The 22,720-nt window shown below is 43.4% G+C and overlaps 1 protein-coding gene across 3 annotated transcripts in view; it reads right to left on the bottom strand.

Moving 5' to 3' along the window:
* Window positions 1–22,720, bottom strand: part of KLHL29 (kelch like family member 29) — an 878,960-nt gene that overhangs the window by 283,268 nt on the left and 572,972 nt on the right. For all 3 annotated transcript variants that reach the window (XM_077291500.1, XM_077291501.1, XM_077291502.1), the window contains 2 exons: window positions 19,668–19,815; window positions 12,011–12,559 (listed from right to left, as the gene is read on the bottom strand). In XM_077291500.1, coding sequence (XP_077147615.1) covers window positions 12,011–12,559; window positions 19,668–19,815 — 697 coding nt within the window. The remainder of the gene's footprint in view (window positions 1–12,010; window positions 12,560–19,667; window positions 19,816–22,720) is intronic.

The following is a 22,720-nucleotide window of genomic DNA, read 5'->3' as shown; positions in this document are numbered from 1 at the left end:
CACGCACTATACGCCGTACGCACCACACACACTCACGCACTATACGCCGTACGCACCACACACACTCACAATCTCACACACTCTGACACTCACAATCTCACACACACTTACAATCTCACGTACACTCACACTCACAATCTCACACACAATCTCACACACACTCACAATCTCACACACAATCTCACACACTCTCACACAAACTCACACTCACAATCTCACGCACACTCACAAAGCTTCTTGTGCTGTACCACCAGCAGAACACTGTCGCACCACACACACACACACACACACACACACACTATACGCCGTACGCACCACACTCACAGGCTCACACACTGGGACAAAAATAATGCATAAAAGCGTAGACGTCAAGCACATGAGTCCCCTGATGCAAAAGTCATTAGATTATCATAGGATGCCATTAGGCAACAGCAGCGCCGCATGCCTGCCCCCATCGTGACATAACCCCCCTCCCCATGCGATAGCATCGGGCCTCCATCTATATATATAATTGTCTAAGGGGTACTTCCGTCTTTCTGTCTGCAACTTCCGTCACAGAAATCCCACGTCGCTGTTTGGTCTCACCAGCTGCCTGTCATGGCTGCCGCGACCAATCAGCGACGGGCACAGTCCGATTAGTCCCTCCCTACTCCCCTGCAGTCAGTGCCCGGCACCCGCATACTCCCCTCCAGTCACCGCAAACACGGGGTTAATGCCAGCGGTAACGGACCGCGTTATGGCGCGGGTAACGCACTCCATTACCACTGCTATTAACCCTGTGTGTCCCCAATTTTTTACTATTGATGCTGCCTATGCGGCATCAATAGTAAAAAGATGTAATGTTAAAAATAATAAAAAAACAAAAAACCTGCTATTCTAACCTTCCGTCGTCGGACGATGCGCACGCTCCTGCCGCCATCTTCCGTTCCCAGGATGCATTGCGAAATTACCCAGAAGACTTAGTGGTATCGTTGGATCCTGGCGGGTGAGTATATAACTATTTTTTAATTTAATTTTTTTAACAGGAATATGGTGCCCACACTGCTAAATACTATGAGGGCTGTGTTATATACTGCGTGGGCTGTGCTATATACTACATGGGCAGTGTGATATACTGCGGGGGCTGTGCTATATACTACATGGCTGCTATATACTGCGTGGGCTGTGCTATATACTATGTGGGCAATGTTATATACTACATACTGCTTGGGCTGTGTTATATACTGTGTGGGCTGTGCTATATACTGTGTGGGCTGTGCTATATACTACGCGCTCTGAGTTATATACTGCGTGGCCTGTGTTATATACTACGTCGCCTGTGTTATATACTGCGTGGCTGCTATATACTGCGTGGGCTGTGTTATATACTGTTTGGGCTGTGTTATATACTGCGTGGCTACTGTTTTATACTGTATTAACGCATCGGGTATTCTACAATATGTATGTATGCATGTATATAGCAGCCACATAGTATATAGCACAGGCCACGTAGTATTTGTCTGCTATATACTACATGGCTCCAATATACTATGTGGCCTGTGCTATATACTATGTGGCTGCTATATACATACATATTCTAGAATACCCGATGCGTTAGAATCGGGCCACCATCTAGTCTAGTCTACTATATAATTGTCTAAGGGTCACTTCCGTCTTTCTATCTGTCCTTCTGTCTGTCTGTCTGTCTGTCACGGATATTCATTGGTCGCGGCCTCTGTCTGTCATGGAAATCCAAGTCGCTGATTGGTCGCGGCAAAACAGCCACGACCAATCAGCGACGCGCACAGTCCGGAAGAAAATGGCCGCTCCTTCCTCCCCGCAGTCAGTGCCCGGTGCCTGCATAGTCCCCTCCGGTCACCGCTCACACAGGGTTAATGTCGGCGGTAACAGACCACGTTATGCCGCGGGTAACGCACTCCGTTACAGCTGCTATTAACCCTGTGTGTCCCCAACTTTTTACTATTGACGCTGCCTATGCGGCATCAATAGTAAAAAAATGTAATGTTAAAAATAATAAAAAAACTAAAAACCTGCTATACTCACCCTCCGTATTCCGCCTGCGCGAGAAGGACCTGCCATGACGTCACGGTCATGTGACCGTGACGTGGTGGCAGGTCCTTCTCGCGCAGGTGCGAAGAAGCTGCAGTACCATGGGACAGGCAGGGACAGCGTCAGGAGCGCCAGGAGCAGGTGAGTATTTCATATTCACCTGTCCGCGTTCCATCCGCCGGGTGCCGCTCCGTCTTCCCGTCCTCTTGCAGTGACTGTGCAGGTCAGAGGGCGCGATGACGTATTAGTGTGCGCCCCGCCCTCTGCCTGAACAGTCAGTGCGGAGAGACGGGACGCTGAGGAGCAGCGGCGAGAGGTGAGTATGTGATTTTTTTTTTGCAGCAGCAGCATTACATGTGGCACAATGCTGTATGGAGCGTCTATGGGGCCATAAAGAACTGCATGGAGCATTATATGGGGCATCTATGGGGCCATAACTGCATGGAGCATTATATGGGGCATCTATGGGGCCATAACTACATGGAACATTATATGGGGCATCTATGGGGCCATAACTACATGGAACATTATATGGGGCATCTATGGGGCCATAACTGCATGGAGCATTATATGGGCCATCTATGGGGCCATAACTGCATGGAGCATTATATGGAGCATCTATGGGGCCATAACTGCATGGAGCATTATATGGGACATCTATGGGGCCATAACTGCATGGAGAATTATATGGGGCATCTATGGGGCCATAACTGCATGGAGCATTATATGGGGCATTATATGGGGCATATATGGGGCCATACAGAACTGCATGGAGCATTATATGGGCCATCTATGGGGCCATAACTGCATGGAGCATTATATGGGGCATCTATGGGGCCATAACTGCATGGAGCATTATATGGGGCATCTATGTGGCCATAACTGCATGGAGCATTATATGGGCCATCTATGGGGCCATAACTGCATGGAGCATTATATGGGGCATCTATGGGGCCATAACTGCATGGAGCATTATATGGGGCATCTATGGGGCCATAACTGCATGGAGCATTATATGTAGCATCTATGGGGCCATAACTGCATGGAGCATTATATGGGGCATCTATGGGGCCATAACTGCATGGAGCATTATATGGGGCATCTATGGGGCCATAACTGCATGGAGCATTATATGGGGCATCTATGGGGCCATAACTGCATGGAGCATTATATGGGGCATCTATGGGGCCATAACTGCATGGAGCATTATATGGGCCATCTATGGGGCCATAACTGCATGGAGCATTATATGGGCCATCTATGGGGCCATAACTGCATGGAGCATTATATGGGGCATCTATGGGGCCATAACTGCATGGAGCATTATATGGGCCATCTATGGGGCCATAACTGCATGGAGCATTACATGGGACATCCATGGGGCCATAACTGCATGGAGCATTATATGGGGCATCTATGGGGCCATAACTGCATGGAGCAATATATGGGGCATTATATGGGGCATCTATGGGGCCATAAAGAACTGCATGGAGCATTATACTACGTGGCTGGGCAATATACTATGTGACTGGGCAATATACTACGTGGACATGCATATTCTAGAATACCCGATGCGTTAGAATCGGGCCACCATCTAGTGTATATATATTCATCCATCACAGTGAGGGGGATAATCGCAGATACTATTCACTCTTTCCTTGCCTGCGCTGCTGCTGCCATCATTCCTCTAGGTGGTCTCAGACCCCGATACCATCACATGAGATTTGGGGCCCTCCATTACACAACCTGGACTGACTGTTATCCCATAAAATTATCAACTAATGTTTCTATTCAATGGCAGCAAGAAAGATCCTGAACACCATAAGGATTGATCTAAAAAGTCTATTGCACAAATTGTCTAACTTTACTCAAAGAATAAAAAAATGCAGAATCTGTTCACACTTAGCCTTTATATTCATGAAAACAGCAGACTATGGCCAGAAAACCGATGCTGAAATTACACATTTTTTTGCATTTTTTTCTCAATGGGGAAAAACTGTAATAAAAAATGATAGATTACAAAAAAATGCAATGTGAAATTTTATTCAGTTCCCTATTACTGTAAAACACTGCTTTTGCTTTTTTTTTCCCGCATGGAAAAATACAATGTGTGAACAAGCTCTAATAATCGTTCAATATGGCAACTACGGGGATGACTACTCTGCTTTTTTGGACTTCTGTCTTGACCTAGTTATATTCCGATAGTCACCCAGCTTTCCCGGAAACAGATTTCAGCAGCATTATTATTATATCTGGTTTCACAAGCAATGTAGGCGACGGGAGGGACAATTAAGTGAGCGTCGCCTACAGACTAATTATTATGGCGCTACGATGGTGTAAATATTACGGAGAAGACAGAAAGAAAACTCATTTTACCGCTTTTCCCTATGGATGGAAATATGTGTTATTGTATTTTATGAGTCGGAGTCATTACTCCATGATCTCTTCTTCCCTTCAGGATTGAGGCAGCCTATTTCACAAATAATTAACGCCCTTGAAGCAGAGAATAGTCAGACTGACAGTCTCATTATAGCGACGTGCTCTCCAATATATTCTGCAGCGATGCTTCCCGACGTGTGTGTGTGTGTGTGTGAGGCGCTCGCTGTCTCTGTGTCTAGAGGCTTCGCTTTGAAATCACGCTGAAATCCCAGCGCTGTCACAATGTTCTGTGCTGCAAAAGTTCCCATCTCCGGCACGTCGCTACCTTATGTCGCCAACCTCGCTGCTCATGGCACTGAACGATGACGCCTCTGTCTATCATTTATACATGCTAACCACCAGAAAACCTCCTAAAGGGTTACTCATAGGTACAACCACATGGTGACCTTTGCCTTTTTTTAAGGATCACTTATACATGCTAACCACCTGAAAACCTAAAGTACAGGCCCCCATGACCAACCTCAGCGGTGAAGATCTGGCCACTTATTTCCTAGAAAAAATCAACTACATCCATCAGGATATCTCAGCCCAATCTCCTCAGTGCCTGGATCCCCTTCCCTGCCGCACCTCAAGCTCACTAGACATCTTTGAGCCTGTTTCAGAAGAAGAAGTCTCCAAGCTCCTCGCTTCTGCTTGGCCTACAACCTGCAACAGTGACCCCATTCCTTCACCTCTCCTGCAGTCTCTCTCACCAGTGGTCACCGCTCACTTGACTAAAATATTTAACCTCTCTCTTTCTTCAGGTATCTTTCCCTCCTCATTTAAACATGCCATCATAACCCCTTTACTTAAAAAGCCATCCCTGGACCAGAACTGTACTGCTAACTACAGACCTGTCTCTAACCTTTCCTTTATCTCTAAAATCCTGGAACGCTTGGTCCACTTCTGTCTAATCCGCTATCTCTCAGATAACTCTCTTCTCGACCCCTTACAATCTGGTTTCCGCTCTTTACACTCCACTGAAACTGCCCTCACTAAAGTCTCTAATGGTCTAATAACAGCTAAATCCAAAGGTCATTGCTCCCTGTGGATTCTCCTGGATCTCTCTGCCGCATTTGAGACTGATCACTAGCTCCTCCTCACTATGCTCTGCTCCATAGGCCTCAAGGACACAGCCCTCTCCTGGTTCTCCTCCTACCTCTCTGACCGCTACTTCACTGTATCTTTTGCCGGCTCCTCTTCCTCTCCTCGTCCCCTTACTATCGGGGTTCCGCAGGGCTCAGTCCCAGGTCCCTCCTCTTCTCTCTATACACGGCCCCTATTGGACAAACAATCAGCAGATTTGGGTTCCAGTATCATCTCTATGCTGACAACACCCAATTATACACTTCTTCCCCTGACATCACCCCTACCCTAATTCAAAATACCAAGGATTGTCTGTCTGCTGTCTCTAACATCATGTCCTCCCTCTATCTGAAACTAAATCTCTCCAAAACAGAACTTCTTGTGTTTCTCCCTTCTACTAACCTCACTCTACCCAACATCGAAATTACCCTGGAGGGTTCAACCATAACTCCCAAGCAGCATGCCCGCTGTCTTGGGGTCACATTCAACACCGAACTTTCCTTTACTCCCTATATCCGATCACTCACTCTCTCTTGTCACCTGCATCTTAAAAATATCTCCAGAATCCGACCTTTTCTCACCTTTGAAACTGCTAAGACTCTTACTGTCGCTCTTATTCATTCTCGTCTGGACTACTGCAACTCTCTTCTGATCGGTCTCCCTCTTACCAAACTTTCTCCTCTTCAATCCATCTTGAATGCGGCAGCCAGGGTCATATTTCTGTCCAGCTGCTTCACTGATGCCTCCATCTTGTGCCAGTCATTACACTGGCTACCCATTCGCTACAGGGTCCAGTATAAACTCATCTCTCTCACCGACAAAGCCCTCCACAGTTCTGCACCGCCTTATATCTCCTCTCTCATCTCTATCGCCCTACACGTGCCCTCTGTTCTACAAACGTCCTAAGACTAACATCCCCTGTAATCCGAACCTCGCACCTCCGTCTCCAAGTCTTCTCTCGTGCTGCGCCAGCTCCCTGGAATGCACTTCCCTAGACGATCAGACTGATACCTAGCCCCGACCTATTCAAGCGCGCTCTAAAAACCCATCTCTTCAAACAAACCTACCACATCAACTACTCAGTAAACTAACTTTGCCCTGTTCCCTCCTTCCAAATATTACTCTGAATCTGCACCCTACTATTCATCTGTCTCCACACCCTCCATGCACATGATAACTGCACTTGATACTTGACTATTGCACTTAAACACACGGGCTGATGACCGGATCATGCAGCTTTGTATGAAAATCCCTATGTATTATAATTGCCAGACCTGAAATAACGAGCACTTTTCACCTATTGTGTCCCCCCATTTCCTTGTAGATTGTAAGCTTGCGAGCAGGGACCTCACTCCTAATGTCACTGTTTAAATTGTCTTAACTTGTACTGAATTTATTGTCTGTACATGTCCCCGCTTAATTGTAAAGTGCTGCGGAATATGTTGGCGCTATATAAATAAAAATTATAAATTATTATTATTAAGGGTTACTCACACGTACAGCCACATGGTGACCTTTGCCTTTTTTAAGGATCACTTAAACATTCTAACCACCAGAAAACCTCCTAAAGGGCCACTCACAGGTACAGCCATATGGCGACCTTTGCCTTTTTCTTTAAGGATGGAACGCAAACTACATGTAAATGATAAACTGTGACAGCCACAATGTAGTAACAAGCTTCAAAAAATAGGAGAAAAATTACAATGGTACAAAAAAAACTACCATTTTGCATTTGTTCATTCTTTTGAACATTTTTTTAAATAGTTTTTTTTCAGTAGGTTTCTGCAGCAAAATCAGCCTGAAAAAAACCCGTGTCTGTATTGTATAATACTGCCAAAAAAGTGAACAAATAATATTAGAGATGCCCAAAAAAGACCACTAGACAATGGCTGTATAATACTGCCAAACAGTACCAAAATATAAAGTACTTACTAACAACATATCACCATAAAGTGTCCAAACAGTTTCCTAAATAACCCCAAAACACTACTGGTAGCTGCCAAATGTTGAATAAAAGATACCACTATAGAGTGCCCAAATAATATCACTAGACAATGGCTTTATGATATCAAAATATCGTTGCCAACAGTGTTTAAATAATACCGCCATAGGGTAACAAAAAATATTCCTTTCTTGCTTTGTAGGTATTTGTGATATCTGAAGAAATTATGCGAAAGAGCAAAAAATGGCATCAAATAATAAAAGATCCATTACTCGCCTGATAAATCCACTTCCTCTTGATCTTTGTTCTGTGCTGTCATTAAAGGTAATCTTTCACCAGGGTGCACCCTTAAATTATTTGAAAAGGTAAGCTGATCCATACCTTACTTTATCAAGTTCCATAATGGAATAATCCATGGTGTTATCCATATGCAAATGAGTCTGCAAGTGCTCTGGGTGTGAGGGAGCACTTCCCATGTCTCTTCCTCCCCAACTCAATTCGCCGCCTTGCTGCTTGACTGACGCAAGATTTTCTTTTCGAGCGCTTGATGTTAAGCCAGGGAACTGTCCGTCAAGCAGCAAAGTGGGAACTTGAGTTGGGAAAGCATAAGCTCGGGAAGTGCTCCATTACACCAAAAGCACTTGTTGCCTCATTTGTGTATTGATAAAAACGTGGATTAATCGATGAAGCCACAGATTATCAAAACAGAGGTATGGGTTGACTTATCTTTACAAGAGTTCCTTTAAGGACTCTATCAATGCAATTTTGAAACTTCTTGATCAAGTACATCTGGGAGAACTAACTGTTGACAGGATATTCGGATATCTTGAGCCACGAGGAAACGTAAGGCATGAAAGGGGAATTTGTACTTGTGGGAATGATTTTGGAATGAGACTTTTTTTTTCAGAGACCGTCAGTTAAACAAGCCTACCATGGACAGACATGGCGCTAGCCACTCAATCTATCAGGTTCCAGAGTTAACTCTTCCGTCACCCTTTAACCCTCATATAGGGATTTGGATTTACAATGGGGCCCCAAAATTGCATCTACGGAGTAGCTGTTGGCCAAAAGAGGAAGCTTAAAGCAAAGACAGGAAAAAGTAAATCAAGTCAGTATCCGAAGAGAAAACAACAGGGCCAGAATCAGAAAGAAAGGAAAAGCCGGGGTCGGGTACCAAGAGGTCAGTCAATACAAGGAGTCAGTTAGTTGAGGTCAAAATCCGGAGGGATCACAGAGGCTAATATAGTCAAGATCACAAGCCAGTTCAAGATCCGGATTAACACAACAGGTAACAGCATAACAGTATGGGGATACATCCAAGCAATAACACTATTTCGGGAGTTTAAATAGGGTGTGGTGCTGTCCCATTGACCACCTACCGTGGTGCTGGAGACACCTGAGGTTTTCTCCATCACAGGGTGAATACAGCGCCACTTGGTGATAGAAGAAGTCACTGGAAGAGGTCCAGGTCGGGGATATAACAATATGGAACTAATATACCGTGGTTGTATAGCGTATGATATGTGTCTCCGGCACAAATAAAAACCTCCGCTCTTAATACAATCCAATCCCACATATAATGACAAAGAGGGTTGCAAATCTCGATGTACAAAATAATTAACAAAGCTTCACGACTCATGAATTCCAATATCCCGGCCGCACTTACAATGGCACGATAATTAAACAGTATACCCGCTCGCACGATGAATTAAATGAAACCGTCACCCGTATGAGAAGACAACATGACCTGTTGCAAATGAAAAATTTGTGAAAATTTTCATGTTCTTGGAGGGTAGCAAGCAAAGGTTAATAAAGAACGCACAGTACATTTCCACATGCAAATGAGAATGATTCCCCTTTGGAAGGGCCGGTAGATCTGTAATTAAAGAAAACAAATGCGGAATTTAAATAAGTGCACTAATGAACTCTAAAAATATCTGTTTCCACTCCGCGGTGATTGGCCCGAGCGCGTTCTCCTCGCTGGACATCATACAATAATTGCTCATGAACTTTGCCAAGACTTGCGTGTTAAGCCAGACAATGAAATTGAAAGACTCAGGGATTTAATGAGATGGAACCTCCAGCCCTTCTCAAAAAAGATCTTATTATAATGCAAGGCCAGCTCTCGAGAGAAGAAAGGACGGCAGTCGGCGCGAGTGGTCTGAGTACCACACGAGCGATGGCATTCTGTACTCAAGAGCTCGACCATGCTTTCATGCCCATGTCTTTTCACAGAAGAAGCAGAGGCAGTGTAGACAAAGGAGTCTGGGAATCAGTGGGAGTAAAGTATCAGAATTTCAGCCTCTACATGACACCATGTGCTCCGAAGAACTGACTCTATGTATGTGGAAACATGTGTATACAGATGGTAAGTTTGTTTTTAGATGATTGGACCCTCACTTGTTACTTGAACCTATCCAAATGAGACCAAAAATACTAAATTAGTCCCCAATTTTGATGTTTTTCCTCCAAAATCCCATCTTGTGAGAGGAGGTTCTGGCAGTTGCTAGTCCACTTTTTCTCGTGAGATAAGGTGGAAATTATCAAGGGTTCCTAATGCCCACAAACAATGGGCACCTCCACAGGAACTCAGGCCCTGAATGCTAGATACTGCGAGAATGTGAACACACGATCAGGATCGGGCATCTAAGAAATCTATCATTGGACGTAAAATGTTACCCTTTTTTAAGGTCACCCCCACCTTGCCAATTCCAGGCCCCCTGAATGTGTATGCAGATGTCTTCTGATGAGGGCAGCAACCACAAGAAACTTTCTGGAAGTGCTGTTCTCCTAAAAGCCTTTGGTGATGCTACGGAGATTTGCTCACTTTCTTGGAGCCCCCTTTTTCTGTAAATGAACCCCAACAAGCCAGGTGTTTTTCCTCATAGAAAAAAAAAACATATGCTGCTTTTTGATTTAGTGAAACTAACTAGAACAGGGGTCCATAGACCTTCCTCCCACCAGCCTAACCAGTAAGACGAAGAATGGAGAGGTTTCTGGATGCTCACGAGCTTCTCTCCATTCATTTCCATGGCAGTTGTGCAAACTTTATGGAAATAGGCTTGGATTGGGAAGGTGGAACCTAATCAATTAAGACTTTTTAAGCAGATCCTCTGGAATATAGGTGGGAATACCCCTTTCATTTTAAAAAAGTTAGTGGCCCTCATCCGGTTAAAAAGAGACAATCTTAACATTTGGTTAAAAAAAATCGATTTACTTAAATAATAATAGATAGCTGTCTGCTACATGATCCTTTGGCTGACTGCAAAGTCTCTCGATTCGCCCATACTCGTGCACGCTCAGCCTCTTGTGTTCTCTATGAGAGAGCTGCTGCTAAACTCCTCAAAAAGATTGGCCATCGGAAATCTGACAAACCGGATATTTTTTTCCTCCGATGTCCTCTCTTGGTGGAGATTTGGTAGGCCATCACACACATCAGACCTATCTCAGAAGGTTTTACCGACATTAACCAAATATGCATGGTGGCCTTGACTCTTCTCCCTAGGTCATAATGAGTTTACACATCCAAAAAAAAAACTGCCGCAACTTTGTGTTTGACTCCCATGATCACCCTGCTCCTATTTATCACGACTCTATATTTACAAAGACCCGTGATGACTTTGGATTTTTCTTTTACGTCCACCCTTCCTCATCAATTTTGCTATTTTGCTCATAGTTTCCCACTGTAATGCTGTACCTTCACAGCCATAAATATATGATCCCCCGGTGGAGGGCCGTTATACCATAAGCATTACTTACAAGGACTATCCTGCGGTGAAAATAAAACCTGATATACAACCCCAGAATGTAATGTCGTCTTATAGCGTTACCCATCGAGACGACGGTGGTGGTGCGGGGAGGATTCATAAATCAAGAGCAGATGAGACCCTCGTTAGAGCAAATTTAATTCTCGGGGAATCTGTCGAGTCATGTGAAATGTAAAGAGATTTCTGTTTTATGAATTTGGACTGTGGACTCGTTAGCATCCCGCCGAGCCTCCGGCCTTTGTATCGCTGCTTGTTCTGGAAAAGGCACATTTGCAGATCATGCATTATTAAAAAAAAAAGGCCGGAGCTTTGGGACCCGGATGTTACTTTAGATGAAGACCAAAAATACAACCGAAAACTGATGCATTTCAGTGGGACACCTGGAGAGAGGGCACGTCAGCTCCGGCTATAGAAATCAGACGGTAGGGATTCTACTCAACCATTTTCTAGCAAAACTCAGTAGGTGTCACCGGGAAATGAGACGAGATCCGAGTTTTGTTTTACGTCGGGAGAATTGCTTTTCTCTCTTTTTTTTTGTGTGTGTTCATATTTAATTCATAACCACTTCTGCAAGGCCACAGACGAAGAAAGCGGTGGAGAACTCCGAGCTTACACCCGTCAGGGATGAAAGATCTTCTTCCGCGACCTTCACTTGAGCCTGCAACTTGGTGTCAATCGCAAATCACACAGTGTTCAACCAGAATCGGATCAAGAGGGAGGAAAGAGAGGAAGCGGTGTGACGGCTTACCTTTAGGATACCAAGGATCTGTGAATTCATACTTTCCCATTCCAATCGTTCGCAGCATCTGAACACCATTTGGGTTTTCGGCGGTCAAAGGCTGGCTGTGAGGCAGCTGCTGATGGGTCTGGCCATTCGTAGCCGGTACGCTGTTAGGAAGAGCTGCAGAAGGTAGAGCAGGCGGCGGTGGAGGGAGGATAGGACAAGTCATGTGGCCATTGCCTATAGCCGTGTGGCCGGGATGAGGCACCTGGCCAACGCAGGTCAAGGAGGACATCGCGATGGGTTGACTGTGTCTGTATATGGTTTGGCTCTGTAGGTTCACCACCATGTTGCTCAGAGGTTGCGCTGGTTGATGCGACTGTTGGAGCTGGTAGTGAGCTGTCATTAGTGGTACCTGTGGGACCACGTGAGGGGGGATGGTGGGGGTGACGCCTATGATGGGAGCTTGGACGTTGGCTGCTTGGCTGTATATAGGAGGCTGGGTCATCCCATATGTATGAGCTATAAGAGATGCCTGGGTTCCAGCAGAGACCGTCGTTGCCCATGGAGGGGTAGCTGGAAAATAATAAAATGCGTTAAGAATGGGGGTAAATTTTACATTTCGGCATTTTTATACAAATGTTGCATTCTTTTCTACAAAGGTAAAATTTGACGTTTTTTGCCCAAGTTACATGGGCCCAGAGCTTGTCCATGCAGATGGAAAGCGTGATGGGTCGGTCTCAGAGGTGCTTGCCAGCCTCACACATACAAATGTACAGCATATATGGCAAAATTAAAATTAATGCACCAAAAAGCGTGTGTACGCAATTTGCACAGCACCACCACCACTTTAGGAAGTGAATGAGCTATACAGTTAGCATATACATGCCATCATATGAGCCACAGCAGTATTGTTGAGGATTGCTACACCTGTATGTGTACCATGTACGGGTATAATTTCTGCACTGTATGATGGCATTTCTTCAGAATAATGGTATTATTTCAGCACTGTATTTAGGTATTATTTTAGCACTGTGTGGTGGTATTATTCCTTTACTGTATGGTAATATCCCTTTCGCATGGTGGCATTATTTCTGTAATGGTGGTATTTCAGCACTATTTTTTGGCCTTTTTTTCAGCACTGTAAGGCAGTATTATTTTAGCGATGTTGATATTATTTCAATTCTGCATGGAGGTATCATTACAGTACTGCATGATGATATCATACCTTTACTGTATGGTAATATTATTCCTGTACTGTATAGTGACATTATTCCTGTACTATATGGTGGCATTATTCCTGTACTGTATGGTGACATTATTTCTGCACTATATGGTGGCATTATTCCTGTACTGTATAGTGACATTATTTCTGTATAACATGGTGATATTATTCCTGTACTGTATGGTGGTAATATTCCTGTACTGTATAGTGACATTATTCCTGCACTATATGGTGGCATTATTCTTGTACTGAATGGTGACATTATTCCTGCACTATATGGTGGCATTATTCCTGTACTGTATAGTGACATTATTTCTGTACTATATGGTGGCATTATTCCTGTACTGTATAGTGACATTATTTCTGTACTATATGGTGGCATTATTCCTGTACTGTATGGTGACATTATTTCAGTATGACATGGTGATATTATTTTGTACAGTATGGTGGTAATATTCCCGTACTGGATAGTGACATTATTTCTGCACTATATGGTGGCATTATTCCTGTACTGTATAGTGACATTATTTCTGTATGACATGGTGATATTATTCCTGTACTGTATGGTGGTAATATTCCCGTACTGTATAGTGACATTATTTCTGTACTGTAAGGTGACATTATTTCTGTACTGTATGGTGGTAATATTCCTCTACTCTATGGTGACATTATTTCTGTACTGTATGGTGGTAATATTCCTCTACTGTATGGTGACATTATTTCTGTACTATATGGTGATATTATTCCTGTACTGTATAGTGACATTATTTCTGTACTATATGGTGGCATTATTCCTGTACTGTATAGTGACATTATTTCTGTACTATATGGTGGCATTATTCCTGTACTGTATGGTGACATTATTTCAGTATGACATGGTGATATTATTTTGTACTGTATGGTGGTAATATTCCCGTACTGGATAGAGACATTATTTCTGCACTATATGGTGGCATTATTCCTGTACTGTATAGTGACATAATTTCTGTATGACATGGTGATATTATTCCTGTACTGTATGGTGGTAATATTCCCGTACTGTATAGTGATATTATTTCTGTACTGTAAGGTGACATTATTTCTGTACTGTATGGTATGATTATTTCTGTACTGTAAGGTAACATTATCCCTGTACTGTATGCTTGTATTATCCCTGTACTGTATGGTGACATTCTTTCTGTATGTCGTGATATTATTACTGTACTGTATGGTGACATTCTTTCTGTACTGTATGGTGACATTATTTTTGGATGTCACGGTGATATTAGGTGCCACAAATAAGGTTAAACCAGTTCACAGCTGGGGGCTCACACAGAGGTTGCTGTGAGAACCGCTGTCTTTGACCTGTGGTAACCATATTGACATCACCGTTCATCACTGCAGCCGGGTTCTCTCATTTGCTCATGGAAACACAAGAAGCAATGGAATGAAAGTGAAAGGGACAAGGTGCAGATTAGATATTAGAAAAAACTTTTTGACAGTGAAGGTGATCAATGAGTGGAACAGGCGGCCACGAGAGGTGGTGAGTTCTCCTCCGATGGAAGTCTTCAGAGGCTGGACAGACATCTATCAGAGATGGTTTAGTGAATCCTGCATTGAGCAGAGGGTTGGACACGATGACCCTGGAGGTCCCTTCCAACTCTAACATTCTGGGATTCTAGGATTCTCACACTCCTCTCAGTGTTCCGGCTGCCGTGGTGAGCAGTAACGTCGGGTATCGTCGCGGGATGCCCAGATCATGGATTATGATGGGCCCTATGGATTACTTTTTCTTTTGATGGTATTTAATGGGTAAAATAGGGTAACTGTCGAGAGTACTATTTACAAATAAAGGACTTTTCTCTCTGTGTGTGGTTTTTGCTTTAAACTTACGGGGTTAGTAATGGGGCATCTTATAGAAGCCTCTCCATTACTAACCCCTGGGCTTGATGTCAGCTGACATTACAAAGCTGATGTCAACCCCAAAACCATTACCCCGACTGCCAATTCACCAGGGCAATCGGTAAAAGCCATGGCTAAGCGCTAGAATTGGCACATTGATCCATTTCTGGGGCAGCTGAGTGTTATTAGTCTTGGAGGGGGTCAATATCTATGGTCCTTCCCAGACTTTAAATATCAGCCCGCAGCTGTCTGCTTAGTCTTTGCTGATTATTAAAGACTAGACTGTGGCCCGATTCTAATGCATCGGGTATTCTAGAATATGCATGTCCCCGTAGTATATGGACAATGATGATTCCAGAATTCGCGGCAGACTGTGTCCATCGTTGATTGGTCGAGGCAACCTTTATGACATCTTCGTCGCCATGGCAACCATTATGACATCTACGTCGATACTGTGCCCGTCGCTGATTGGTCGAGGCCTCGACCAATCAGAGACGCGGGATTTCCAGGACAGACAGACAGACAGACAGACGGAAAAACCCTTAGACAATTATATATATAGATAAGGGAGACCCCACATCATTTTTTGCTCCCCCTTTTTAATAACCAGTAAATGCTATGCACACAGCTGTCAGCTGATATTAATAGCCTGGGAAGCTCCATTTTTATTACCCCTTCCAAGACGATTAAGACCAGCTCTCTGCTGTCAGCTTCCTCTCAGCTGGTTAATAAAAATAAGGTTGATCCCACACCATTTTTTTTTGGGGGGTGTCGCCCCTTTTTAATAACCAGTAAAGGTTACGCAGAGAGCTGCAAGATGATATTAATAGTCTGGTAAGCTCCATGGATATTATCCCCTTCCCAGAATAATAACACCAGCTCTCAACTGTCTGCTTTCACTCAGCTGGTTAATAATAATAAGGGGAATACCACATCATTTTTTAAAATTATTTATTTAATACCTTAAATTTGCCCAAACACCCTTTAGTGCCACATGAAAGGCACTTAAGGGGGCTAGATTATTATATGCAGGAGGATTGTGACATTAAATATCTACAGGACATATATCCTTTTTATTCTATCTATCGATCTATATCTGTACGTAAGATTGTTTTATTACTTAGAGAGCTAGCTTTAAATGACAGAGAATTACTGTATGTAAAAGCTGATGTTAAAAACACATTGCATACGGATTGCATACGCATCTCACACGAATGTCAGACCGATGTCAGACAGATGCTACTTGATAAAAATTGCATTCTAGTCACACGGCACTCGTCCTACTTTTCTTGATCAACATCGGACCAATTTTTTATACGCTAGTGTGTCCCCAGCCTAACGGGAGCCCGTCGTGTAAAAAGTGCAGTTTATATTGCGAGGAGGAGAGGATGAATATATTGATACCTAGGTTTGGGGGAAGAAATTTAGCACAACTTATGTTTTATTCATTTTAACCTAGGTGACTCTGGGCTTAGTAGTCCAGTGGGCGGTCCTAAGCAGTGATTGACAGCTTTCCTAGTAAAAATGCGCAAAAACAGATAGTGGACTGCCTGATGAGGACCGCCCACTGGACTCCAAAAGTTGAGAATGAGCAGATGTTTATGAAGGGGCCAAAGTGAAGTTCAATCATGAATGAGTCTTTGTCTCATGAAGTTTGCCTGCTTGTCAGAAGTGTGCAGTTGCTTGCAGATTCTGGGCCCAATACAAAAATATAACAACCCCCCACCTACTACTGTATAATGTATTGGTCTTGTTATTGGGGGCAGAGGCTTCTTTTTTCCCATCTCAGACTCCAGGGCCCATGTGCAACTACAATCTGCACTCCCAATAGTTCTGCCCTCGCCTCCTGTATAGCAATTCACAGCCACGTTCAGAACTTTACAGGCCTCAGAGCTCAAATCTCCCAGCAGCCCTTGCTGGTTCAATGTCTGCACAGATCTTGATTTAGCGCTTTACACTCTGGGAATGTCAAAAATGTTGTAAAAACTGTATTTTACTTTGCACCTAATCCGATGGGAGAGGGAGGGCTGTAAACAAGCTTGCTGACTGTTTCCATTAACAGAACATTGATCTCTCTAATTAAAATGGTTCATAGAAACTGAATTTTTTTTCACACTAAACAAATGGAAAATTAGAAGGTATGACACTGATGCCACCTGTTGGAAGTAGTGATCCTAAAAGTCAATATCGAGCCTTTAACGAGCCTTGCAATATGACTTAAGATCTCAATTTGCAGACACAGTGTTTCAAGGTATTGCCCCTCATCAGTGCAAAGTATGAGATCTGGTTTGGCTGGGTGAGAGGCTTAAGACTGGGATGTAAGGGGTAACATTTCTCCTTGTGGAGAGTGACAAGCCAGGTGTGGAATGTCAGAGTGAGGAGACTTATACGCCATGTATATGCTATGCATGGCCTATAAGTCTCCTCACTCTGACATGCCAGGCTTGGCTTGTCACTCTCCACAAGGATAAATGTTACCCCTCAGATCCCATATAAGAGCTTATTCACACGTCATTTGTTCTTATACTAGTGCTGACCATTATTTTCACAGATCGCACTCGTATCAATGATAATCTACGGGGGGCCGTTCACATGTCCGATTTTTCTTTTTCTTCAGGCTGAGAGGTCTGTGGAAAATATCAATTTTGGAAATGCATAGTCTACGGGCCCATGACAAAATCAGACTGAACTCGGATGACATCCAAGTGCGACCGGATTGTCATGGACGACAAGAATGGAGAAGTTGGAGAAACTTTTTTGTTTTGTTTTTCTCCCTACTGAGGACAACTGATCGAAAATAGATCCGAAAAAGTAAATTTTTCTCGCATGGGTAAAAATGATCCCGGTGAACGAGCCAGTTTGTAAAAAAAAAATTTTCTTTTTCTTTTTAATAATATGGAAAATATTCTTCCATGAAGTCAAATGTGGCATTGCAATAAGTTTCTGTCTTCCTGGGGGATGGAGCTGTAGGTGTTACATGTAATCCGGGAGATTTCTGCCCGCGTCTGACAGTATGCCGAGCCTTAATTAGAAAAAAGAATTAAATTGCGGGAGCAAACACGAGAATGGGACTTTTCTCCGAGACGAAGTGTCTGCGCGGTGACAGTTCAATGACACAACTTAATGACACAGAGCCGGGTCCCTACAATAGGGGAAGTGAGCAGCGACACTCTGCCACTCGCTCATTACCCCGGATTTATGTCCTAGGGCTTGATGTCTCCTACAAACACAAATCTTCCAGAATCCCGCCTGAGAACACATCGCACGGTGCCCCCCGCAACCACCACCTCCTACACTGATGGCACAGAGGCTCCCGGTCATGTCACTCATAATCACCGAGCTGCTATTTCGGGGGTAAAGCCTCCGCACACTGGCAGCACTGAAGCGCTCATTAATAATGCACCAATTACCATAATGACTGGCTTATATAATTACATGCTGGAGGTGTACATCGCGAAACCAGCCGAGAAACATTAATGACGCTTTCAGCATCGGATTAGGTTACCTAAAAATAATATCAGACAATCGCACGACTAGCAACTCCCTAATATAACACTATGGGCTGTGCCTAAGGCCAAAAAGGATATGGCGGAAAACGCGGCAGATTCATTTATAACGAGTCCATTATTATCGGGTTATAATGAGTTCAGGGTTATCAAACAATGGCTTAAATAGCAATTCCATCCGTAGATTTATTTTTTATATGTTTAAAAAATGGAATAAAAAAAAAAAACTGTTAATAATACTAATAATAGTAATAATAATAATAATAATAATAGTAATAATAATAATAATAGTAATAATAATAGTAATAATAATAATGGTGCCTTAATAATTTATAATATTAAGGGAAATACTCAACTAGCAATTCCATGATGAATTGGTAACGCTTAGGGCTTGTTCACACGTTGCGTTTTTGCAGCAAAAAAAAATGCAGTATCTTACTGCGCCAATAAAGGGAATGAGATTTCTGAAATCTCGTGCTTTTTTTTTTTTTTCCTTGTAGATTTAAAGCAGATTCAGGTCAATTCCTTCAGGTTTATTACAGAGTTTTCCAACCATTCAAATGAAGAAGAAAAAAAAAAGTGTATTTTACCATAAAATGGTAATGTCTGCTGCAAATACTTAAAGGGATGGTCCAACTTGTGAATCCTCGCAGCATGTGATGTGAGCGTTGTCAGGATTCTCCGGTGTTGGCGCCGTGATTTGCATCCGCGCGGTCACATGCCGACTAGACGTGTGCGGACTTCATCAATACCAGTGAATTGAGCAAGTCTAGTCGGAATGTGGCCGGAAGAATGCAAACTTGCAGTGACATGACCACCCGCTCCTGGCACTGGAGAATCCTGACAGCGTACACTGTGCACGCTGTGAGGATTCCGATGTCTGCAGTCACGTAGAGTAACTGCAGACTTGTACCCCAAGCCTGGACATTCCCATAGTCCATACAGTCTTAAAAATGGAGTCACAAGTCTAGAAGTCTCTACCATAATATTGCAACTGCTTAAATAGCAATTCCATAATGTAGGAAGTCTTGCAGTTATATATACCGGCATACCGCTTACTTTCCAGGCTTACCTGGGTTTTCGCCTTTCCTCATCTGCTTAGATGGGGGCTCCTCAGTATCCCATGGCGTAGACTGGTTGATGGGAGTCTGTCCCCACCTTACGCTGGTTGCAAGCAATTGTCCCTGTGACTGTTTCTCAGCCTTGGAAAGCAGCGGCGTCTGGAAAACAAACAAATAAAAACTATGTAAAAAAAAAAAATGACACGCTTTTGCTCTCTGTTATCAGTCAAATCTTTGATCAAACTAGGTTATCTTGACATAGCGACGCAACACGGACGCCGCAATTTAGCAAGATGTTTCCTATCCACAGATGAAGGTCCCCCATCGATCCCATGAATGGGGCGGACTTCCTAAGTTGGTACCACCCCACTACCTTTAAGGGGGAATATATACATTTGCAACCATTTTTTTTATTTTTATTGTTTCAGCTCATCTATTAAAAAAAAATCTAAATCAAGAATAAGAGAACTTTGCATACAGTCTTTGATAAAACCTCCTACCACTTTATGTACACAGCTCCCATGAAAACCTATGTTTCTCCATGGTTACAGACCACAATCAAACCCCGTGTAGTCTGATCCTGAAGTCATAAGGTGATAAGATCTATAAAACCAGAGCAGCGAGAACTGAGAATGAAGTAGCTGCCGGCTTTACTAACCGGATGGGATCGGAATATTTATTATATCTTCCATTGATTGTCTTTCCATTTTTTGGATTAAAATCGCTTAAAAAGTAATTCCTCTGCACAGTATAATATAAGAATTGCTCCATTGATAACATCTCTACATACACATGCACTACATTGATTTTTATGATAACTGCAATTCCTCATTTCCCCTAAGGTGGCGCTGCAGAGGATCTGAACACAGCATTTCTCTTACACCAGGGGTCACAAAAGTTGGATAATATTCCACTCAAGACTAAATACATTTGATCACAGAAGTGTGACAGTCCCACACGATCCCTTTGCTTATAAACTGGTTTAACTCAAAAACTCAAAAATTTATACAATTATATGTCATAAAGTCTCAGAGAGACAAGTGACAAGAAGAGCACACAAAGGGCAAAGTTAATTTTTTTCTGCACCAGAAAAAAAAATGAAAAATTGCCTGACTTCATGTAAAAATACTGACTGCCTTCCGCCACCACTAGAGGGAGCTCACTGCAAACTGTTTTATTATTGTATAAACTGCATGCCTGGACTCTATGACAAAGCCAGCTCTGCTATATTGCTGGGTAACCCTCTCCCTAATGGTTGCTGAAGTTTATAAATTGTTCTATGCCTATGGGAGGTGGATTTAAAGCTCTATATCAGAGAAATAAATCCTCAACTACCGATAAGTGAGAATATACTGCTGCTAACATACCAGTTCCTAATTTACTAATGTTACTCATCAGTCCTGGCTCCAGTGCCGGGCTTGGCATCCTCCATTCGGATCACTTTGCTCTTCTGCGTGTCAGCGGACCATGGCAATCTGGTGCGCTCCTGTGATGTCAAATTTGTGGGTCTAATGGGAAGTATTCAGGGATTCAGTGACCACGCCGCTACCATGGATTTCCTTCCAGCTTCCAAACTTATCTTTGCTACATTACTGAGTAATGCTTCTACATCATTGGCTAAATCTGCCTGGACTCTGTGACAAACTAAGCTCTGCTTTATCACAGGGTAACCCTGCCTAGTCGCTGTTCCAGTGCTGCCTTGGACTCAACTATTTTACTGGACCTTTGTGTAATTCTGTTTTGCATCTCTGGTTCCTCGCCGCTGAGTCGTGTCTGCTATGTCACTATCCAAGGTTTCAAATAGCAGATGTCGTAGCTTCATGGGTTCCCATGATTCCAGTTCTGCTCCTCCAGTTTCCATCCTGCTGCATCTGCCTCGATTGTTCCAAATGGATCATCCTGCTGCACCAATGCCACCTATCTGTGCTCATCCGTACCAGGTACTGTGATATATTCATGTATGTAGGTGTTGAAAGGAGGGTCTCTGCCAACACTACTTTGGGTGAGTGGTCACAGTGAATCCAAGATCTGTAATGCTCCTCCAGTTTCCATTCTGCTGCATCTGCCTATGTTGTTCCGAATGAATTGTCCTACTGCACTAATGCCACCTGTCCGTGCTCACCCGGACCAAGCACTGCAATATATTCATATATATAGGTGTAGAGAGGAGGGTCACCGCCAACACTACATTGGATGGGTGGTCACAGTGACTCCAAGATGTGTAATGCTCCTCCAGTTTCCATCCTGCTGCATCTGCCTCTGTTGTTCTGATTGGATTGTCCTGCTGCACTAATGCCACCTGCCTGTGCTCATCCGAACAAAGCATTGTGACTTATTCATGTATGTAGGTGTCAAGAGTAGGGTCCCCGCCAACATTACATTAGATGGGTGGTAATAGTGACTCCAAGGTGTGTAATGCTCCTCAAGTTTCCTTCCTGCTGCATCTGCCTCCATTGTTCCCAATGGATCGTCCTACTGCACTAATGCCACCTGTCCGCGCTCATCCAGACTAAGCACTGTGATATATTCATATCTATAGGTGTAGAGAGGACGGTCCCTGCCAACACTACATTAGATGGGTGGTCACATTGACTCCAAGATCTGTAATGCTCTTCCAGTTTCCTTCCTGCTGCATCTGCCTCCATTGTTCCCAATGGATAGTCTTACTGCACTAATGCCACCTGTCCATGCTGATCCGGACAAAGCACTGTGACATATTCATATTTATAGGTGTCGAGAGGAGGGTCTCTGCCAACACTACATTGGGTGGGTGGTCACAGTGACTCCAATGTTTGTAATGAATTGGGGTGCACATAAATCTGCAACCAACTCTGGAAATAATAGACAGGATCTCAGAACGGGGAAATGATCCAACGCTGCTACAAAAATAACTAAAAAGTCAGTTTAACAGATGCCGGAGAATGAAGCTACTGTGTTTCCAGGCAAGAGATTAAACAGCCATTGTAACGAGAATTTGGCCTGGAGTTCACCCGTCATCTGCCAATCCCATTTACAAAGCCAAAAAAATCATCAGAAACACATTGGGTTAAAGTAACTTATGAGC

This window comes from Ranitomeya variabilis, chromosome 2 (genome assembly GCF_051348905.1).
Source record: "Ranitomeya variabilis isolate aRanVar5 chromosome 2, aRanVar5.hap1, whole genome shotgun sequence".
Lineage (NCBI taxonomy): Eukaryota > Metazoa > Chordata > Amphibia > Anura > Dendrobatidae > Ranitomeya > Ranitomeya variabilis.
This window is presented reverse-complemented; position numbering and strand designations above follow the sequence as displayed.